This window comes from Mycteria americana, chromosome Z, assembly GCF_035582795.1.
Source record: "Mycteria americana isolate JAX WOST 10 ecotype Jacksonville Zoo and Gardens chromosome Z, USCA_MyAme_1.0, whole genome shotgun sequence".
NCBI classification, from domain to species: domain Eukaryota; kingdom Metazoa; phylum Chordata; class Aves; order Ciconiiformes; family Ciconiidae; genus Mycteria; species Mycteria americana.
In genome coordinates this window covers 10434125-10454102 of record NC_134396.1, presented here as the reverse complement: position 1 = coordinate 10454102, position 19978 = coordinate 10434125, and the positions used below count along the sequence as shown (strand labels likewise).

At 40.5% G+C, this 19978-nt stretch overlaps 1 protein-coding gene across 3 annotated transcripts in view; it reads right to left on the bottom strand.

Annotated features, from left to right (window-relative positions):
• PARP8 (poly(ADP-ribose) polymerase family member 8) overlaps nt 1-19978 on the bottom strand; it is a 120938-nt gene that overhangs the window by 12309 nt on the left and 88651 nt on the right. For all 3 annotated transcript variants that reach the window (XM_075527394.1, XM_075527396.1, XM_075527395.1), the window contains exons 15-16: nt 7801-7893; nt 1485-1610 (exon numbers count right to left, since the gene is read on the bottom strand). In XM_075527394.1, coding sequence (XP_075383509.1) covers nt 1485-1610; nt 7801-7893 — 219 coding nt within the window. The remainder of the gene's footprint in view (nt 1-1484; nt 1611-7800; nt 7894-19978) is intronic.

The following is a 19978-nucleotide window of genomic DNA, read 5'->3' as shown; positions in this document are numbered from 1 at the left end:
TCTTTGGCTCTACAAAAACATGAATTCTTTGAGTGTGTATAAAACCAAAGCTAGGACAAATGTTCAGCAAACCAATCCTTTCAAACATTTGTAACCAATAGCTTCCTTCCACCTCACACACAGACCCTCTCATTCATAGTCCAGGAAAATTCCCCCCCCCTGCAATATTATCATGATGGTTTTTCTTTGAATTTCACTGGAATCTCCAACACACTCAAAAAATTAGCTTACTTGGTAAACAAATTTTTGTAACTAAACACAGGTTCTGACAGTTATTTAGACAACTTGCTATTAAGTTAAATAATGCAGTGACCAAATAGATTTTAAATAAAATGCTAAATAAACAGATGTGTTTACTTTCTAACAGCTCTATAAAACATCAGAGGTCCTTCAGTTGTCCCTCTGCCTCACCCTGATCCATGCCTACCTTCTGCTTGGGATCCGCTACCAGACAGCTCCACCTTTTCTGAGTGGATGAGCTTAACAGTCCATGCTTCACCAGCTCCACATGTCATGTCACCTTCAGGAGCCTCACTGTTCCCCATCTTTGGGTCTTGTCAACTTCTGCCCATGGGCTTTCACCTCGCCCATGCTAGCAAGAAGCTGGGAGGAGGCAGTGTGGGCCCTGCCAGCCCAGGGGCTCTCTCCATTCCTCTTCTGGTGTCACCCCCTTTCATATTCCCTTGTCTGCTTCAAACTCCCACCTTGCCCAGCCACCAGACTAGCTGTCTCCTCATCAGCCCCCTTCCAAGCACCTCCTGGCAAGTCTTTCTTCCCACATGCTACAGAACATGCTCGTCCCTTCCTGAGGAATAATGACTGCTAACTGGCCTTTGTTCAGAAAAAGTGAAATGCATCCCAATGCAGGACATCCAAAGTTCCCATTTATGCCCCTGGGGATGGCTCAAGTGAGATGTAGTAATCCATGGCTTCTCAAGGGCTTCCCTGAGAGGCAGTATTTGCAGCCTGAGGAGCAAGCAGTGCAAACACAATTCTTTACTTCAAAACTGATGCTTGTACAAAACTTGACTATTATGTCAACATTTGATAAAATTACATTTAAGGATGTAATTGTTTGCAGAGAGAAAATGAGATGACAGCAATAACCACTTTAAGAAGAAAAAGATGGACTGGAAATCCCCTGATTTACATGGTCTACACCTCCCAAAGGCCATCTTTCTCTCTGTGTCCAATGTGTACACTGAGAGAAATACACAAAGAATATAAATTTCTGCATCTAGAATTTTTACCCTAACAGAATTTCTTGCCTTCAACATAACTTTGAAAGCAACTTACAGTTTATACTCAAATACCTTTTCAGAGACAATTAAAAAAGCTACAGAGTTCTGAAAACAGTCACACACTTGTATATCCTGGAGCTGTTTCTCTTCTAGTAAAGGAGACTCCTTCAGAAGAAGGCTTTGCTTTGAAATCTCATGCATGACTAAAACCAAGCTATGACATAATGAAAGATAACTACTTACCCTGGGGTTAAAGGCCAGCATCTGAGGATCATTAGGATCAACTACAGAAGGATATGGCTCAAAAATGACAACTTTCCGAGGTGACTCTAACGCAGACCGACACATGGATACTAACAGATCAACCACCTAGGCATAAAGAAAAGTATTTATTCAATATATGTACTTTCCTATTGTATCTTCCAGTCTTCTTTTTTTACACGTTATAGTAATACCATTATTTCGTTGTTACCTATACTACCCAAACCCGTATATCCACAGGACATAGTTTAGGACTGAAATTTTTCCATTGACTTCAACAGGCTTCAGGTTCAACCCTGGTACATTATTCCAGGTGGATAAGTAGGACCAGTATCTGGTCCTAAATGTATTATCATGTCAAATACATTGTTTGCAGTCCTGCTTTCTCTTGTGCACAGCTCCTAAATCCTGGATTAAATTCATTCTCTAGGGAAATGAAGTCGTGCTGGATCTGTGTATCTCTCTACAGTAGATGCCAGTGAAAAATGTTGCTCAAAAACGAGGAAAGGTTTGTGAATCTGTACCACTGCCTGCTGTTCTCCTGAAGACTGTAATCATAGAAACACTTGTAAACATTGCTTCTGCTAAAGCCAGAACAGTTCCGTGGTTTAACAGTGATTCGCACAGCTCACACTGGGAGATCCTCTTCCTTCCATCCTGTTGTACAAAATTACAACATGGCTTTGAATATCTATGATTTCTAAGATTTCACCGTAAGATCATGCGTATGATGTGTACACAGGCATGTGTTCACATATGTGCACATAGGCACATACACAACTTAGCAACAGATTTCTGTATAATTGTTTCAGAATTCGTAATTCCGAGGTTAAAAATAGAATACAGCAATCACTAACCAGAGAGAATGCAGCTTTCTGGCAGCTATGAAACCTAAATCCAGCTCATAATGAAATCAAAATTGCTACATAAAAATGTAGGTGCAAATTAGCTCATTTCCCCCTGCTTTTTCTGTGCCTTCTGAAAACATTCCTGTGTGAAAACAGACTTTTCCATGAAAGAAAGGAAAAGCTGAGATGAGTCGTACTTAGTAGGCATCCCTGGTTCCTCCCACAACTCCACACGGATCAGGTCTAATCTCACAGCTCAAGCTGTTCTAGAAGTTTTTATATATCTGCTATTGTATCTGATCATTTGGAGAAAAAAAAAAAAAAAGACGGTCCTTTAGAGAAGCAGAATGAAAATAAGAATCATGATGAAAGGGAAAAAGAACTGCGCTGCCGTGAGTCATACTTCGCCATTCTCCTCCTGTGCTCCTTTAGCATGAATGGACAATTTTCTCCATCAGTTTAAAAATATTCTGTTAGTTCCAGTTACTAAATATCTCACATATATTGAAAAATGAAGTTATTTAAATAATGATCCCTTCCTCCATGGTGTTCTGATTACTCTCCAGTTTATAATACCTGTAAGTGTGATGAATGTTTCAAAATAGGGCATCTGCATTAGCATTTGCAAAGGAGGCCAGAAGTCTGCATACACAGCCAGGTCAAGCAACAGGCCTGCAACTGTGTAAATTTATTGCCATGAAACGGAGCCTGAGTTCATACACCCTACTTCTCAGAAGCACTTCTTAGCCTCCAGTCGCAAAACACTGCTAGGGAAGAGTTGTTTGAGTCCCCAAATTTCTTAATACAGTGACTCAAAGTTGTCTTGCTTTATGATTTGCATGATGGGACTTTGTCTTAAAATTGGCACAGTTCTTAGACCACCATCCCAAAGCCCTCCTTTAAACCAACTCTTGACTCCTATATTGTTTCTCACCATGATACCTGCATATTGCTCTGACATGGGGGAAAATGTGCATAGATTAAGCTTAGTTAAACTCAAGATTTCCTCCGAGATCATTGTTTTAAGCTGATGGAACACAGAACAACTTAAACTGGGAAGTAAGTCTAATACAAACATTATAATACAAACTTGCGTATGCTTTCCTTGATAATAGGAAGTGCTGTGCATCTAGTAAGTGTCCTTATAGCTGGGCCGGAACTCCTCCTCCTTAACAGTAGGTACTGAAGTATGTAAGTAAGGATTAAAATATTTTCAAAGAGGACAAGACGACACTTGCTGATGACAATTCCTTCTTATGACATCATTCTCTGAGACAGTGCACCTCTCTCTCCAGAGACTCTTTACAGGGAGTCTGAACTATCAACAAATCATGCATTTACTTTTCAGGCATTTTGACTACGTGACTAAAATAAGGTAAAGTGAGTTCAGCCTTGAAAGTTTTAGAAAGTGCAATCACTTATTATTAAGGAGGAGCCATCAGAATATTGGGAGTGACAAAGTAGGGATGTATACCTTAGGAAACTAGCTGAAAGCACAGCAGAAAAAAACAGGATGTGATTTCTAATAATGGGAACCTATATTTAGGCTCCTTCTCTGCACAAAATGATTTGGAGGAAGATTCATCTGACAAAACGTAGAGATTCACAATGCAAACACCTACCTCTTACTAGTCAGCCTAGGCTCTCTTTATAAAAAATGGAGAAAATAACCACTGTGCTGATAGTCTATGCTGTGATTCACACTATTCTAAACTAATGTCAAAAATACCTCAGATGAATCAAACCCTAGAAGTGCTGAATTCTTTCTGCAAACAGGAACAGGAGCTCAGCCAGATCAGATGTAGTGAGCTGGGTGCAATGCTATCACTAGAAACTTAGCAAAATTTAGTCACCTAGGTCCAATGGGATGACAAAACCTCTTATCTGCTACCTTTTAAGAACCGTTAAGGTTGTAATCACTTTGGTACTCTACAGCAAAGCTCTGTAGATGTAGAGGTACTCTAGAGATCTAGAGGAAGCTCCGCATATGCCTGCAATAGTAATACCCACATAAAACACAGAGTGAGAGCTAACCAGGACCACCTCTCCTGTCAGCTGTATTTGAAAAGGAAAGTGAGAGCTACTTGGTTGTTCCTAATGTACAATGTAAGTGTAACGTATCATGTAAGTTTGTACCTAATTTTTCCCTAATTTTAGGAAAGCAAAATTCCAGCTGTTCAAGGAGTTAGTCAATAGGACCCCCTGGGAAACTGCTCTCAGGACAAGGGAGCAGAATAGAGCTTGCAGATCTTTAAGGATCCTTTCCATAAAGTGCAAGAGCTCTTTATACTCAGGTGTAAGAAATCAGGCAAGGAAGGCAAGAGACTGGCATGGCTGAGTCTGGACCTGCTGGTCAAACTAAAGGGCAAGAAGGAAATGCACAGGCAGCGGAAGCACAGACAGGTATCCTGGGAAGAGTAGAGGGATGCTGTCCGGTTGTGTAGGGATGGGGTCAGGAAGGCCAAGGCATGGCTGGAGCTGAACTTGGCAAGGGGTGCAAAGAATAATAAGGGCTTCGACAGGTATGTCAGTCAGAACAGGAAGGTCAAAGAAAGCATGCCCCCTGATGAACAAGACTGGCAAACTGGTAACAAAGGACGAGGAGAAGGCTGATGTACTCAACAACCTTTTTGCTTCAGTCTTCGCTGGCAACCTATCCTCCCACACCTCTCGAGTGGATGGACCGCAAGACAGGGACGGGGAGAGAAAAGTCCCTCCCACTGTAAAAGATCAGGTTTGTGACCACATGAGGAACCTGAACATACACAAGTCTATGGAACCTGACAAGATGCATCCCAGAGTCCTGCAGCAAGTAGCTGACGCAGTTGCCAAGCCACTCTCCATGATATTTGAAAAATCATGGCAGTCAGGTGAAGTCTCTGGTGACTGGAAGAAGGGAAATGTTGCACCAATTTTTAAAAAAGGTAGAAACGAGGACCCTGGGAACTACCGACCTGTCAGCCTCACCTCTGTGCCTGGGAAGATCATGGAACAGATCCTCCTAGAAGCTATGCTAAGGCTCATGGAGGACAGGGAGGTGATTCAAGACAGCCAGCATGGCTTCACCAAGGGCAAGTCCTGCCTGACCAACCTAGGGACTTTCTACAATGGAGTTACCACATCAGTGGACAAGGGAAGAGCTAAGGATGTCATCTGTCTGGACTTCTGTAAAGGCCTTTGACATGGTCCCCCACAACATCCTTCTCTCTAAATTGGAGAGATATGGATTTGATGGGTGGACTGTTTGGTGGATGAGGAATTGGACGAGTGGTGTCCCTCAGGGGTCCATACTGGGACCAGTACTGTTTAATATCTTCATCAGCGCCACAGACAGTAGGATTGAGTGCACCCTCAGCAAGTTTGCAGATGACACCAAGCTGACTGGTACGGTTGACAAGCCTGAGGGATGGCATGCCATCCAGAGGGACCTGGACAAGCTCAAGAAGAGGACCCCTGTGAACCTCATGACATTCAACAAGGATAAGTGCAAGGTTCTGCACCTGGGTTGGGGCAACCCCCAGTATCAATACAGGCTGGGGGATGAAGGGATTGAGAGCAGCCCTGCCGAGACGGACTTGGGGGTACTGGTGGATGAAAAGCTGGACATGAGCTGGCAAAGTGCGCTTGCAGCCCAGAAGGCCACCTGTATGCTGGGTGGCATCAGAAGAAGCGTGGCCAACAGGCTGAAGGAGGTGATTCTGCCCCTCTGCTCTGCTCTGGTGAGACCCCACCTGCAGTACTGCGTCCAGCTCTGGAGCCCTCAGCACAGGAAAGACATGGACCTGTTGGAGCGGGTCCAGAGGAGGGCCACAAAAATGATCAGGGGGCTGGAGCACCTCTCCTATGAAGAAAGACTGAGAGAGTTGGGGTTGTTCAGCCTGGAGAAGAGAAGGCTTTGGGGAGACCTTATTGTGGCCTTTCAATACTAAAAGGGGGCTTATAAGAAAGATAGGGACAAACTTTTGAGCAGGGCCTGTTGCGATAGGACAAGGGGTAATGGTTTTAAACTAAAAGAGGGTAGATTCAGACTGGATATAAGGAAGAAATTTTTTTACAGTGAGGGTGGTGAAACACTGGAACAGGTTGCCCAGAGAAAATAACCAGGGATGCCCCATCCCTGGAAACATTCAAGGTCAGGTTGGATAGGGCTCTGAGCAACCTGATCTGGTTGAAGATGTTCGTGCTCATTGCAGGGGGGGTTTGGACTAGATGACCTTTAAAGGTCCATTCCAACCCAAACTATTCTATGATTCTAAATGTACATGTAATGTACCATGTAAGTGCCTGAATTAAAAAAAACCCTCTAGCTCCCCAGAAACACATAGCTGAGGTCTTCAGAGGACTTCAGGTTGAGGAAGAGGTGGGACTTCATCAGCACACCTCTCTCCATTTCTTACAAGCTTACACAGGTATCCCAATGTTTGGTATGCTAGATGTTGCAAATATAGCCATCTAACCGTCTTCAGACATCAGATGAAGAGCTGATGTTCAGATCCTGCAGTCATATTCGCAAGTGAAGAAGCTGGTGTACACTGCTGCAAGTTTCTTCCTTTGAGGATATGTGCATAGGTGGTATTCAGGTACTTAGCTGAATAGTTTATTTCCAGTGACTTGACTTACTAGTGCTAGTTAAAGTTAACTGAACTGAACATTTGCTCTTCCAAAAAAAAGATGTTGCTTACTGCGTAAATGCACAGTGAGTGGCATATGTCTAGGAAATCAGAGAGGAATGCACTTTTCTGTAAGAGGTGTAAACTTTTAACTTAAGATCTTAAAAGGATCTTAAACATAAGATATTTTAACTTTTGAATTTACTATAATTTAAGATTAAATGGTGATTTGAAAACATAGTTTAAAATACTTTGTTTTAAGGCACATACAAAATTATGAAAGAAAACAATGATATGGTTATAACTACATTAATAACTGAACTTAGAGTCAGGAAGCAAGCTTCTATTAAACTCTTGATCCTTGAGAAGAGAGGAAAAAAACCTATGTAGCAACATCAGTAAGGCTTTTCCCACTGTTATTTAATGATCAAAACAACAGATGCTCAGTGGATAGCTGCATTCCAACACCATGAACAGGAAGTAGCTTATTAATTGCATGAGAGTAGTAATGGCTCATTAGGTGAAAATAAATGGGAATTATCTCCAAATGACAATGGCTGCCTTTATTAACAACCCAGGTGACCTAATTGAATACAACAGAACAAGAAAACAGAGTTACACTAATTACATGGAAGCAAAACAATGGAAGCACCTCATTAGTACCATTTGAAAATGCCATGCATAAAAGTGTATTTACAGCTATACAGTGGACAAATAAATAATACTTACCAAACACTACTCATATGGGGAATACAAGTCAAAATAAATACTAGAAGAGACTGAGAAGACTTGAGTATACTATAGAAAATCAGATATGTAATAAGCATTAGATAATTCTACCTGAGCCCCAGTTGCAATTTCATCAGCAGCTTCGTTCATCACTCCTAATGTTTGGAAAGCAAACACACAGAGCTCCCGTTCACAAACAGTGGGCTACACAGAGAAAGAAAGTTAATTATATTTTTGTTCTAGTTTTGGGTTCTTGGTTTTATCATGTAATACCTACAACAAACCCCAAACACATCTAATGTTAATTTTTTCCTTCAGGTATTAACTGCAACATTAATTTCAAATTATGAATACATGTCAATTATTGAGGAAGATATATTAGAGAAGCATTTTAATAATCTGAAGAACAAGTGTGAAAAACTCTAAAACTCGTAAGTACTCAGAGGCTAAACTTAAACAAACTCCAAAGAGATTACAAAAACAAAATTACAGGCATAGTACCCAAATGTCCTTAACACTATCCTATCTGACTCTGAGAACTTGCTAAGTAATTGAAATTAATGGAAAACAAATCAAGAAACTAATGGGGACACACCCCCTTCAAAAATGCAGGTTTATTCTTCACAGCTTGTTATTCTGCTGTTGAGAACACACATAAAAATCTGATCTAGAAGACAAATTTCTTGAAGTAGTTACTTTTAATTTAATTTTTAACTAATTTAACAAATTATTTGTAAACTTTAAGAAAATGCATTATATTTTTAGAGAATATACACCGTATCTTGGAAGGCCACGTTATTTTAATAAATAAAGGTGCTTCCACTCTTTTTTCAGATATCAAAAAATAAAAAAACTTTGCTGTCGAACCATTTTTTTGCCTATATTTTTGAAAAATTTAATTCACAATGCCATCACAATGATCAAATTAAAAAAATATTTAAACTGCTTATTGAGTGATAATTGAGCGTTCTGCCTTCATAAAGCAAACAAAGCAGAAACAAAAAAGAACACAGCTTTAAGTAAAGAGAATAGGCATGACTTCATAGGCTTCCTAATTGGTTACAACCCTTACTGCAGCTCCATGCTTATTTACTGAAAGATAATTAGCAGATCAGCTTTTTAAAGGCTCAAGTAATGAATCACACAGTGAATTGTTATAAGCATTCAAAATGAACAAACAGCTGAAAGAAATACAAGAAAGAAACATAAATTAAAACCTTCCTTAAAATTGACCCCAATAAACACAACTTTTTACTACAATGTTGAAAACAATCAAAAATATTTTTTGGATACTATTTCTTTGAATCCATATTATTAAATCCTAGCCCACTGAAACTTAAAATTATCTTTGGTAGGCACTACTGAACTTTTGTAACTGAAAATTCTGAGTCTAGCTACCACAATAATCACTAAAGCATTCATAGCGGTATGCTTTGAAGTTCAAGCCAATGTCTCTAGGAAGCACTTGCAGAAATGAAAAAACGAATTGAACACACAAAGAAAACATAAAATTTAGCTGAATTCTGTTTCAGACAACAGCTTTGTCAGTAATAAGCATACTGCTGTATTTGTAGTCACTTGTTTCATAGCCCTTAAAGTATGTATTTGCTGGGTTTCAAAGATTCAAGACTTCAATAAACACCTGAAATCTACTGCACTGACATATTTTCACATCAGTTGCTTTACAAGAGCTATCATCTTTCAAGTCCAATAGAGTGTCACCCATTTGATTTATTTTATCTGCTATGTTACATTGCATTAGGCAGCAGACGAAGCCTAACATGATCCAATTCACTGTGCCATGACATGCTAGACAAAAAGTATTTATTATTGTCATTATTCTTAGGTTTTCCACATTTAGCAGGTGGTTAAATTGTTTGCTTAGTTGGGGAAGCCTGGTGGCACTACCATCTTGACTATCATAATCAACAGTACACACAGACTCCCTTTTATTCCAGAGCAAGGGATTGCTCTGGAATAGCAGAGCAATCTAAGTTTAGCCATGTTTGCCATGAAGAAAAGTGTTAAGAAAATACTTACTTTTGACATTTTGTTTACAACCTCAACAAAGTATGTTACCCTGAGACTTAAAGATGGCAAAAGGAACACAGGATTTGTCATCTTTGCTCTTCCCTCCCTCCCCCCACCCCCGCCGTGTTGTGACCCCAGAAATGTCTGAGCATCTGGAAGAGGCAAGTTACGAAAATGGTCATTGTACTTATGTTTGACATTTGAAAGGCCTTTCTTCTCTCAGGTGGACACTGGAGCTAAGATCTTAAGGCTGGAGAACTGTAGATATGAGGAGAAGCAAGACAGCAAAATTTGACCTCTGAAGAGGAACAGACATTACTGTTAGGGTCTATACAATTATTCTGATTTTATTTATTTGATGAACCTTTAGGCCCACTGAATATTTTGGCTCTGCAGTCTAATGGGGAAAATAATCCAAACCCTGTAGCTATTTGGACACTTCAATAGCCTGCCTTCATATATCCACCCTGGGTGCCTTCTAACCCAAATTCCAGCCATTTTAAGGGCACTTTTGGATCCCGTTTCTGAAATTTGTCCCAGTTTAACCAAATCAGATGCTTTTAACTTAAATTTCCCACAAGTGTTAGTAGAGTGTGTTTCAAGAGATGTTGGTATGTCTGTTTCACTGTCCTCTACTCCAGTCATTAGTTAGATTCAACTATTTAAACTCCTTTCTTTCCCTCCAAAATGAAAAGATTGGCTTACAATTAAGAAGCAAACATTTGGAGGGCTTTTGTTTGTCACACGATGGTGACTTATCTATTCAGTGTCACATATCCATATTTTGGTTTTGTCTGTAATTGTGCATGCTAGAACCAATGAAAACATGTGAAAACTAGGTTAATAAATCAATTCTAAAAGACAGAGCTTAAAGAAAACCACAGGTTTTATGGGAAAACTGGGATTCAAGACTATTCTTACACTGCTGCTAATGTTTTGCATACTGTCAGTGTCTTTCCCTTTATGGTGTCTGCTTGTATCTTCTCTTGTAGTAGGATGTGAGCCCTTGGGACAGGAACAGTCTTGTTCTGACTTTGTATCATAAATATGAGAAATGTCCCTAGCCACAGTAAACAAACAAGAACAACACTAACACATTTATAAAAGCTACGTTATTCCAATGTAATTTTTGGATACTCTTATTTTGGTTCAAGTACACACACTATTCAGCAAGCTGAACCTTCTACTAACTTTTGTGCACGTACATGAAAGTATAGACATGTTCTTCTTGATGTGGATCCATATCCACAAAGGTTCAGAATATCCAACTTCTATTAGACTACTAGTTTCCATTGTTTTCAAAGGGAAAATACACAACAAAATAGGGCTTATACACTTAAGTATGTATTTCCGAACGCGAACCTCATCTTAGGTGCATGCAGCATTTTACAGATTACAACCATCATCTTGAAGGCACGTAGAGCTGACTAGCTGGGCAACTTTGTTCTCCACTACCTGAAGAGGGCAGCTGTAACTCCTCTTCAACAGCAGCAGCTGCTAGTGGTCTCACATATACTTAATTTTGACTTGAAAGGAGAAAATTAACATAAAGCCACTGACTTCTACAAAACCATTAGCTAAGTGAAGATCATTGGTGCTGAAAGACTATTTAGAAGCATAATTATTCCAGTGGTGAAAAGCCAGAAGAAAATAAGAGCTGGGCAGTTAACCTGAGACTGCAAATCCTTGGAAGCCAAAGGCACTGACAGAAGCAGAAAGCATTTTTGAGCTTTTGAGGTTTTCGGACTTTTCCTTTAGCCACCCCCTTCTTTGCATGCTCACTAGCACCCACCCAATTGCTGCTGTGATGAAAAAGGGCTCAGTCAGAGTTTCCGCATGCTATACTGCAAGTGTCACTTCTTACAACAGTGACTGTGAATGGCAGACAGGCAAACCACCTAGGTGCTATGACATATTCTGGTTCCTGGACTCATGCGCTACTTAAAATATTTTCCAGACATTCTTTCAAGTCGAAAAAGCTGAAACTTTCATAGCTGATATTGATCTATCTTGCTACGTTCTAATGTGTGCTGCAGCTGTGCTCAGAAGAGCAATGTGCCACCCTTTCCTGTATCCTGAAGGATGTCACACAGACACTAATGAGGCTGCAACATGACTGACACACCTAAAAACTCTTGATCTAAAAGGAGAAGCTCGGGGAAGGCTCATAGCCTGACCTACAGCAAATGTAACAAATGGTAAAGGTGAAACCATTAGCAACCATCTCAGTTCTCCTAATGAAAGCAACAGGCATGGAGATGAAATGCAACTTCAAATCTCTGTTCTGTTTCCTACTTTCAACCATGGTAATTGTTAGTTTTTCCACAGGAGGAACTCCTCTCTTTCTCTTCATTACACTCACCAGAAGGATGAGGATATAACACAGCAGCAATAATCCTGAAAATGTGGATAGACAGAGAAAGAAGGAAAGAAAGAAGGAAAGAAGGAAAGAAGGAAAGAAGGAAAGAAGGAAAGAAGGAAAGAAGGAAAGAAAGAAAGGAAGAAAGGAAGAAAGAAGGGAAGAAAGGAAGAAAGAAGGAAAGAAAGGAAGACAGGAAGAAAGAAAGGAAGGAAGAAAGAAGGGAAGAAAGGAAGAAAGAAGGAAAGAAAGGAAGAAAAGAAGAAAGGAAGAAAGAGAAAGGAAGGAAGGAAGGAAGGAAGGAGGGAAGGAAGGAAGGAAGGAAGGAAGGAAGGAAGGAAGGAAGGAAGGAAGGAAGGAAGGAAGGAAGGAAGGAGGGAAGGACGAATGAGAAGGAAAGAAGGAAAGAAAGAAGAGAGTGGGAAAGAGCAGGTGAGAGAGAAGGAGGGAGAGAGGAAAGGAGTCTGGTAGGTAAAGGTCTCTCTTGCAAGTGAGCTTCCAAATTTTTAAGGTTTATTTCAGTTTGTGTCAGTTACGGATTTTTAGATATGTCTTAGCTATAGTTGTAAGAAAAGGCAAAATAATATTGGTTGCTAGTTCTCTAGCACCTGAGCCCCTATTACCTAAGAATCAGTTATATTTGGAGCAGTAAGAATAACATTACTAATTCTGAACAGAATCCAGAGCTGTAGGAAAGGCTCTCTTCTGGCTCTGTCATAGCTTACATCTGTAAGCCATACTTTCAGATGAATTAACAAATGCTACAGAAACCTCAGTTGTATCTACAGATCTGACACACGAGGTAAAAGTGGTACCTGGAAGGCAGGCACTGATGAGGCACTTATATACTTTCCACCAGTGCTGCTTAAACACCCTAGTAAAATTTTCATTCTCTGTAAGAAGCTAGAAGAAAGCATGTTTATGAGTTTAAGACTTTTATGTTTCCTAGAGTATAACAGAAGGGTCAATTCAATTCAAAATTGATAAAATAAAAAGTTTTAGGTAATGTGTATCTTAGAACACACTCCCATAGAATTACAAGGTAAAGATTTGAGTCCAAACTGTATGATTTCTTTATTTACTTAAATCATTACTGAAATCATGCAGAATTACCCTTAACTGTAATATGAGGTTCATCAAGCTTCAGAGTTTAAGCAATTTTTAATTATTAATGATCGATATTATTTTGAAAGGCAAGTTTAATGCACATCTGCCTACTCTGCCATGGTTTTTACTTCTGGGTGAAGCATCCAGCACTAGCTAGTGAATTAAAAAACCTATGACTTATTAAAATTAAAATTCAGCTGTGTATTTGAATAACTTTTATTGATAGGATTTTGCTTTATACTAGAACATATATTTAAAAAAAAACTTATTCAAATTAAGTATTTACCCACTTACTTTGACTTAGGAATTGCTTTAAAACTAAGTAATTACCAAGAAGTACACCTGCATCCTGAGTTTTCAAATGAAGTCAAACTCCTACAGGGGACTACAGACCTGGTAGTCTAGCCTCAGTTCCTGGAAAAATTGTGGAAAAGATTATACTGGGTACTATTGGAAGGCATTTAAAGAACGATGCAATCAGCAGGCACAGTCAACATGGGTTCATAAAGGGAAAGTCCTGTTTAACTCATTTGATATCCTTCTATGATATGGTCACCTGCCTAGTGGATGAAGGGAAAGCAGTGAATGTAGTTTTTCTGCATTTTAGTAAGGCTTTTGATAATGTCCCTCACAGCACCCTTCTGGGCAAGTTGTCCAACTGTGGGAAGAGTGGGTTCATGGTCCACTGGGTGAAGAACTGACTGAAGGGCAGAGCTCAAAGGGTTGTAGTGAATGGGGCTACATCAGGCTGGTGACCGGTCACCAGCGGTGTTCCTCAGGGCTCAATTCTAGGGCCAGCTCTGTTCAAGATACTTGTCAACGATCTGGATGCAGGACTTGAATGCACCATTAGCAAGTTTGCTGATGACACCAGACTGGGAGGTGCTGTTGACTCTCTTGAGGGACAAGTGGCCTTGCAGAGGGATCTAGTTAGATGGGAGCATTGGGCCATGATTAATGGGATGAAATTTAACAAGTCCAAATGCGGGATTCTGCACCTAGGATGGAGTAACGCTGGGCACAAGATTAAACTGGGAGAGGAGTGGCCTGGCACCAGCCCTGCAGAAAGGGACCTGGGGGTGCTGGTCCACAGCAGGCTCAATAGGAGTCAGCAGTGTGCCCTGGCAGCCGAGAGGGCAAACCGCATCCTGGGCTGCATCAAACACAGCATAACCAGCCGGTCAAAAGAGGGGATTGTCCTGCTGTATTCAGCGTTGGTGCAGCCTCACCTCGAGTGCTGTGGCAGTTCTGGGCCCCAGAATTTAAGAAGGATGTGAAGGTCCTTGAATGCGTGCAGAGGAGGGCACCAAAGCTGGTGGAAGGGCTGGAAGGAATGTCCTATGAGGAGCGGCTGAGGACTCTGGGCTTGTCTGGTTTGGAGAAAAGGAGGCTGAGGGGCGACCTCATTGCTCTCTACAGCTTCCTGAGGAGGGGAAGTGGAGAGGGAGGTGCTGAGCTCTTCTCCCTGGGATCCAGTGATAGAACACATGGGAATGGTTCAACGTTGCACCAGGGGATATTTAGACTGGACGTTAGGAAGTATTTCTTTACCGAGAGGGTGGTCAAACACTGGACCAGGCTTCCTAGAGAGGTGATCGATGCCCCAAGCCTGCCAGTGTTTAAGAGGCATTTGGACAATGCCCTTAACAACATGCTTTAACTTTTGGTCAGCCCTGAACTGGTCAGGCAGTTGGACTAGATGATTGTTGTAGGTCCCTTCCAACTGAAAGAGTCTATTCTGTCTATTCTATACTATAAGCTCAATGAAGTCAAGCTACTCTAAGCTCTATATAGGTATACACGCTGTCAGGGAGCAGGAATAATTTATTTAATACCTTATCTCACTATAAATATATAAGGTATGCTCTCCGAATAATTTCACAATATTCATGTGATATGTGGAACATGCTGCTGAAAGACATGGGAGATACCACAGTGGTAAGCGGATACAATCTATAGAAATATGAGAGCAGACTGAGGCTGAGTAAGAAATGTCACTTGTTCTGTTTGGTTTTATTTTGGCTGATCCAAATTTTATTTTGTGCTTTTCATTTTTTCTGCATTCTTAGACAGCTTATACACTTTTTTCTTTTTTTCTTCCCAGATATATAAATAGATGGCAAATAGACAAGCATTATGGAGTGCTAGCTGGCCAAAGTGCACTTTGGTAAGTTCTCGGTGACAGGAAAAACTATACTGCAGCCATTTTATTCCCTCTGTAAAAAATAAGGTGATTGAAATCCCTTCTACTAAAGTATTGGTTGTAACTGGAGAGGCTTTTTTCATAAAAAGAGATAAAACCAGCCTATATTGTGGAGTAATGATAAGAAGGACCATGGTGTTATTCCACAAGAATCTTGGAATTCCACAAGCATCTTGGCTAAACTCCAATCTGGCTAAATATCTTTGTATACCTACACTTTTCTCCATAGTTCATTGATGTTTATTCTACTCCAAAAACCTCCCAACCCGAAGCACTGTACTGTTTCTGGAACATCAATGCTACTGTGTTTCAGTGGTGGCTAAGAATCTTATATTCAAAGGACAGAGAAATCCAAGACCTCTTCAAGTCAACAGGAACCAAGTCAACAGGCCAAGGTTTCACCCATAATGAATAAATCACATCTGAGCACTTTGGGATGAAAAACATTCTAAAAATGTAAGCTTACTAATATAAGAACAGATATATCATAATTACCAGACTGTACTTATTTTTACAGCTAAATACAAACAACAGGTATTTCAAATATTGTTTTACAATATTTTAGCATTCATGTTTTATGAGCAAAACTTTAAACAGCAGAGACGTCTGTAGCAGAGTACAAATTTCAAAGAAACTAGCTTCAATATTTAGGTTTGCTGCGTTTTTTGCTCTTCCCTGCTTTGTTCTAAAGATGCCTCAGTCTGAGGTTTCAACACAAGATGGCACTCTAAGGAGACTTCCTGACTGAAAGAAAAATTATTTATACAGAGAGGGTTTTTTTATCACCTTACTGAATACACTCTGAGATTTTTTTGTCCTATATAATTGTCTCACAGGTCTTTAAAGTCCATTCAGTGATGCTGTTTTACCAATGGCTTTAGTATTTGTAAATGAGGAATTCAGGAAGGCATAGACAGTAAGATAGACATTAGCCACACATCTTAAATTATACTATGTAAAAGATGAATATGATCACAGAATTACAGAATGATTGAGGTTGGAAGGGATCTCCGGAGGTCACCTGGTCCAACACCCCTGCTCAATCAGGCTGTCCCAGAGCCAGTTGCCCAGGACTGTGTCCAGATGGCTTTTGAATGTCTCCATGGATAGAGACTCCACAACCTCTCTGGGCAACCTGCTCCCATGCTCAGTCACCCTCAGAAAAGGTGAAAAAGGTAGAAAAGTGTTTCCTGATGTTCTGATGGAACCTCCTGTGTTTCAGTTTGTGCCCATTGCCTCTTGTCCTGTCACTGGGCACCACTGAAAAGAGCCTGGCTCTGTCCTCTTTGCACCCTCCTTCCAGGTATTTATAGACATTAATAATATCCCGCCTGAGCCTTCTCTTTTCCAGGCTGAACAGTCCCAGCTCTCTCAGCTTTTCCTCCTATGTGAGATGCTCCAGTCCCTTATTCATCTTAGTGGCCCTTCGCTGGACTCTCTCCAGTAGCTCCATCTCTCTTTTGTATGGGGAAGCCCAGAACTGGACACAGCACTCCAGGTGTGGCCTCACCAGTGCTGGGCAGAGGGGAAGGCTCACCTCCCCCCATCTGCTGGCAATTATATTGTTTAATGCAGCCCGGGATACCATTAACCTTCCTTACTGCAAGAGCACATTGCTGGCCCATGTTCAACTTGGTGTCCACCAGGACCCCGAGGTCCTTTTCTGCCAAGCTGCTTTCCCATTGGGTGGGCCCCAGCATATACTGGTGCCTGGGATTGTTCCTCCGTAGGTGCAGGCTTTGCAATTCTCCTTGTTGAACTGCATGAGACTCCTGTCAGCCCATTTCTCCAGCCTGCCGAGGTCCCTCTGAATGGCACCCCATTGCTCCGGCGTATCAGCCACTTCTTCCAGTTTTATATCACCTGCAAACTCACCGAGGGTACACTCTCCTCCATCATCCAGATGATTAATGAAGATATTAAACAGGACTGGACCCAGTATTGACCCCCGGGGTACACCACTAGTTAGTGGCCTCCAACTAGGCTTTGTGCCATTGATCATCACCCTCTGGGCCCAGCCATTCAGCGAGTCTTCAGTCTACCTCACTATCTCCTCATCCAGCCCGTGCATCAACAGCTTGTCTATGAGGATCTTATGAGAGACAGTGTCAAAGGCCTTACTGAAGTTCAGGCAGACAATATCCACTGTTTTTCCCTCATCTACCAGACTAGTCACTTCATCACAGAAATTTATCAAGTTGGTCAAGCATGACTTCCCATTGGTGAAGCCATGCTGACTACTCCTGATGATTTTCTTGTCCTTAATGTGCCTGGGAACGGTTTCCAGGCTTAGCTGCTCCATCACCTTCCCAGGGATCGAGGTGTGGGTGACCAGCCAGTAGTTCTCTGGGTCCTCGCCTTCTTGCCCTTCTTGAAGAGAGAAGTGATGTTTTCTTTCCTCCAGTCTTTGAATATGATAATACATGGTAATATATTTTTATTACACCTCTTTTAATCAGATCCTTAAATATAATAACCACTTTTGTTAATGACTCACGATGTCATTATATTTAAATATTTGCAATAAAAGTACATGCTGAATTCCTAAACCAATATATCTCTCTATCATTGTAACAGCAAGACTGTTGCATTATTAAAATGCAACTTAGTCCTTCCCTAGAATATTATTATCAGCTCTAGAGTAACAGGAAGCGTTTCATATGGCATTAAAAAAAAGTTAACAGCCTTCTAATACAGAACTAAATAATGCTTAAGCTTCTTTAGTACATTATTATATCTACTTTGGAAAATACATTTTTTAGCTAGATGAACCAAATGGTTGAAAAGTGCCTTTGGAGGTCAGTTAGTACTTTTATTCTCTCATGCAGGACTAGCTTTATCTAAACTTTATCTAAAGTTTTAGAGAAAGCTAAAATTAGCTTTCTCTAAAGCTTCATCAAGCACTGGAACAGGTTGCCCAGAGAGGCTGTGGAGTCTCCATCCTTGGAGATTTTCAAAAGCCAGTGAAAGCCAGTGGATGAAACAAGCTCCAGTTTCAAGGGCTTTTCACGAGAGACACATGCCCCACGGGAGAATATCTCAGTACTTCAGAATGGGCTTTGTGAAAGTCATTAAAATTTCCTAAGTTTAATTCTAATATTTAGTCTAATATGGTATTTTGACAGAAATCAGGATAATCTATTTAACTATTTTAACAACACATATGTGAATGATACACCAACTGTTTGAAAATGTCAAAAAAAAGCATTGTAAAATATGTTTTTGAAACCATTCAAATCTAGCCATTAATTACAAACAAATAGTAGTCCGTCTCACTCCTCTAAACAACTTCTCTGTTGAGACCAAATTCAAAGACAGTAACACAAGGCTAACGGTTCCCATGAGCAGACTCCTATTGTTTTCAGTAGGTTTACCAGGTCTGCCTTCTCCGTCAGCACAAAACCTATGTCTGACCTTGTACTCCCCACTGTTTTTAAAGCTGAGCAAAGAGCTTCTTCAGAAGAGACTGATGACAGAGCTCCTGAGAGCTGTGCAGCACAGGTCGCCTTGCAGGAGGATGCACTGTGATTCTTTACATGAGATAAGGGAGCTGTTTGGATGTAAAGGCTGCAGTCCCAGCCCTCGCTAATGATTTCAAAGCTGTTTCTTAATCCTTCTATGGAGAGTGAAATACATAGGATTCAGATCACTGTTACGAATAGCTGCATGAAAGAATATCATCTATGTTATGCAAGAGGTTAAATAATACTTTTTCTTCTTAGGATCCATGTATTCACTGAATTTTCCCTGTGCTTTACAGAAAGACTGCAAATCATGCCGTGCAGTGATTTCAGGGAATTTGCAGTTTTCAGTGGCATTCTATATAAGCGTGTATCTCTAAACATCCGATTTAGCTTTTATAACTTTGGGTACACTGTAAATAATAATTAGATCTCACTGTGCTCTTGAAATAAATACTAAAGAAACATGCTATGATGAGAAATTACATTCATCCTCATCTCATATGGGAAAGGTGTGAATACCTACAGGAAAGCATTGCCTACTTTACTGTTTTTTTTAAAAAGCAGATGGAATGAAGCAATGGACCATAGACCTTTATAAAGAAGAGCATTACAGCTTCATGATGCATTATAGCACTTTTCTAAGACTCCTTCTTCCATTCCAGGGAACCTTTGTCCTTCCCCTTCACAGTAATACAGCTGCAGTTCCTTGTGAGAGCATTAGGTTCGTGAGTGTTTTGAAGTTACTCCCATCTTCATTATGTGTTTTTATCTACACATGCACTTGTGGAATACACACAGGAACTGTATCTGTAATTCTGGTCTTCTGTATTTCAGGGAACTTTTAGAGGTCAAAAGAAAACTGCTTGTTCTGAAAGATCCATACTTTGCTCCATAAAGAAATTCCCCAAAGAAATCTAAGAATTTTGTACTTATTCATCTTCAGTAAGTCACTAATGTAGCCTCTTTATTTATCCTCAATAAGTGACTAGGGTAGCCTAACAACATCCAAAGATTCCTGTGTACAACAGGATCCCTGAACCAGCAGGGAAAATTTGCATGATTAGATTAGTACTGCGGGCTCTGGAGCAAGACAGGTGTCCGTTGTAAGAACATAAAGCCAAACAT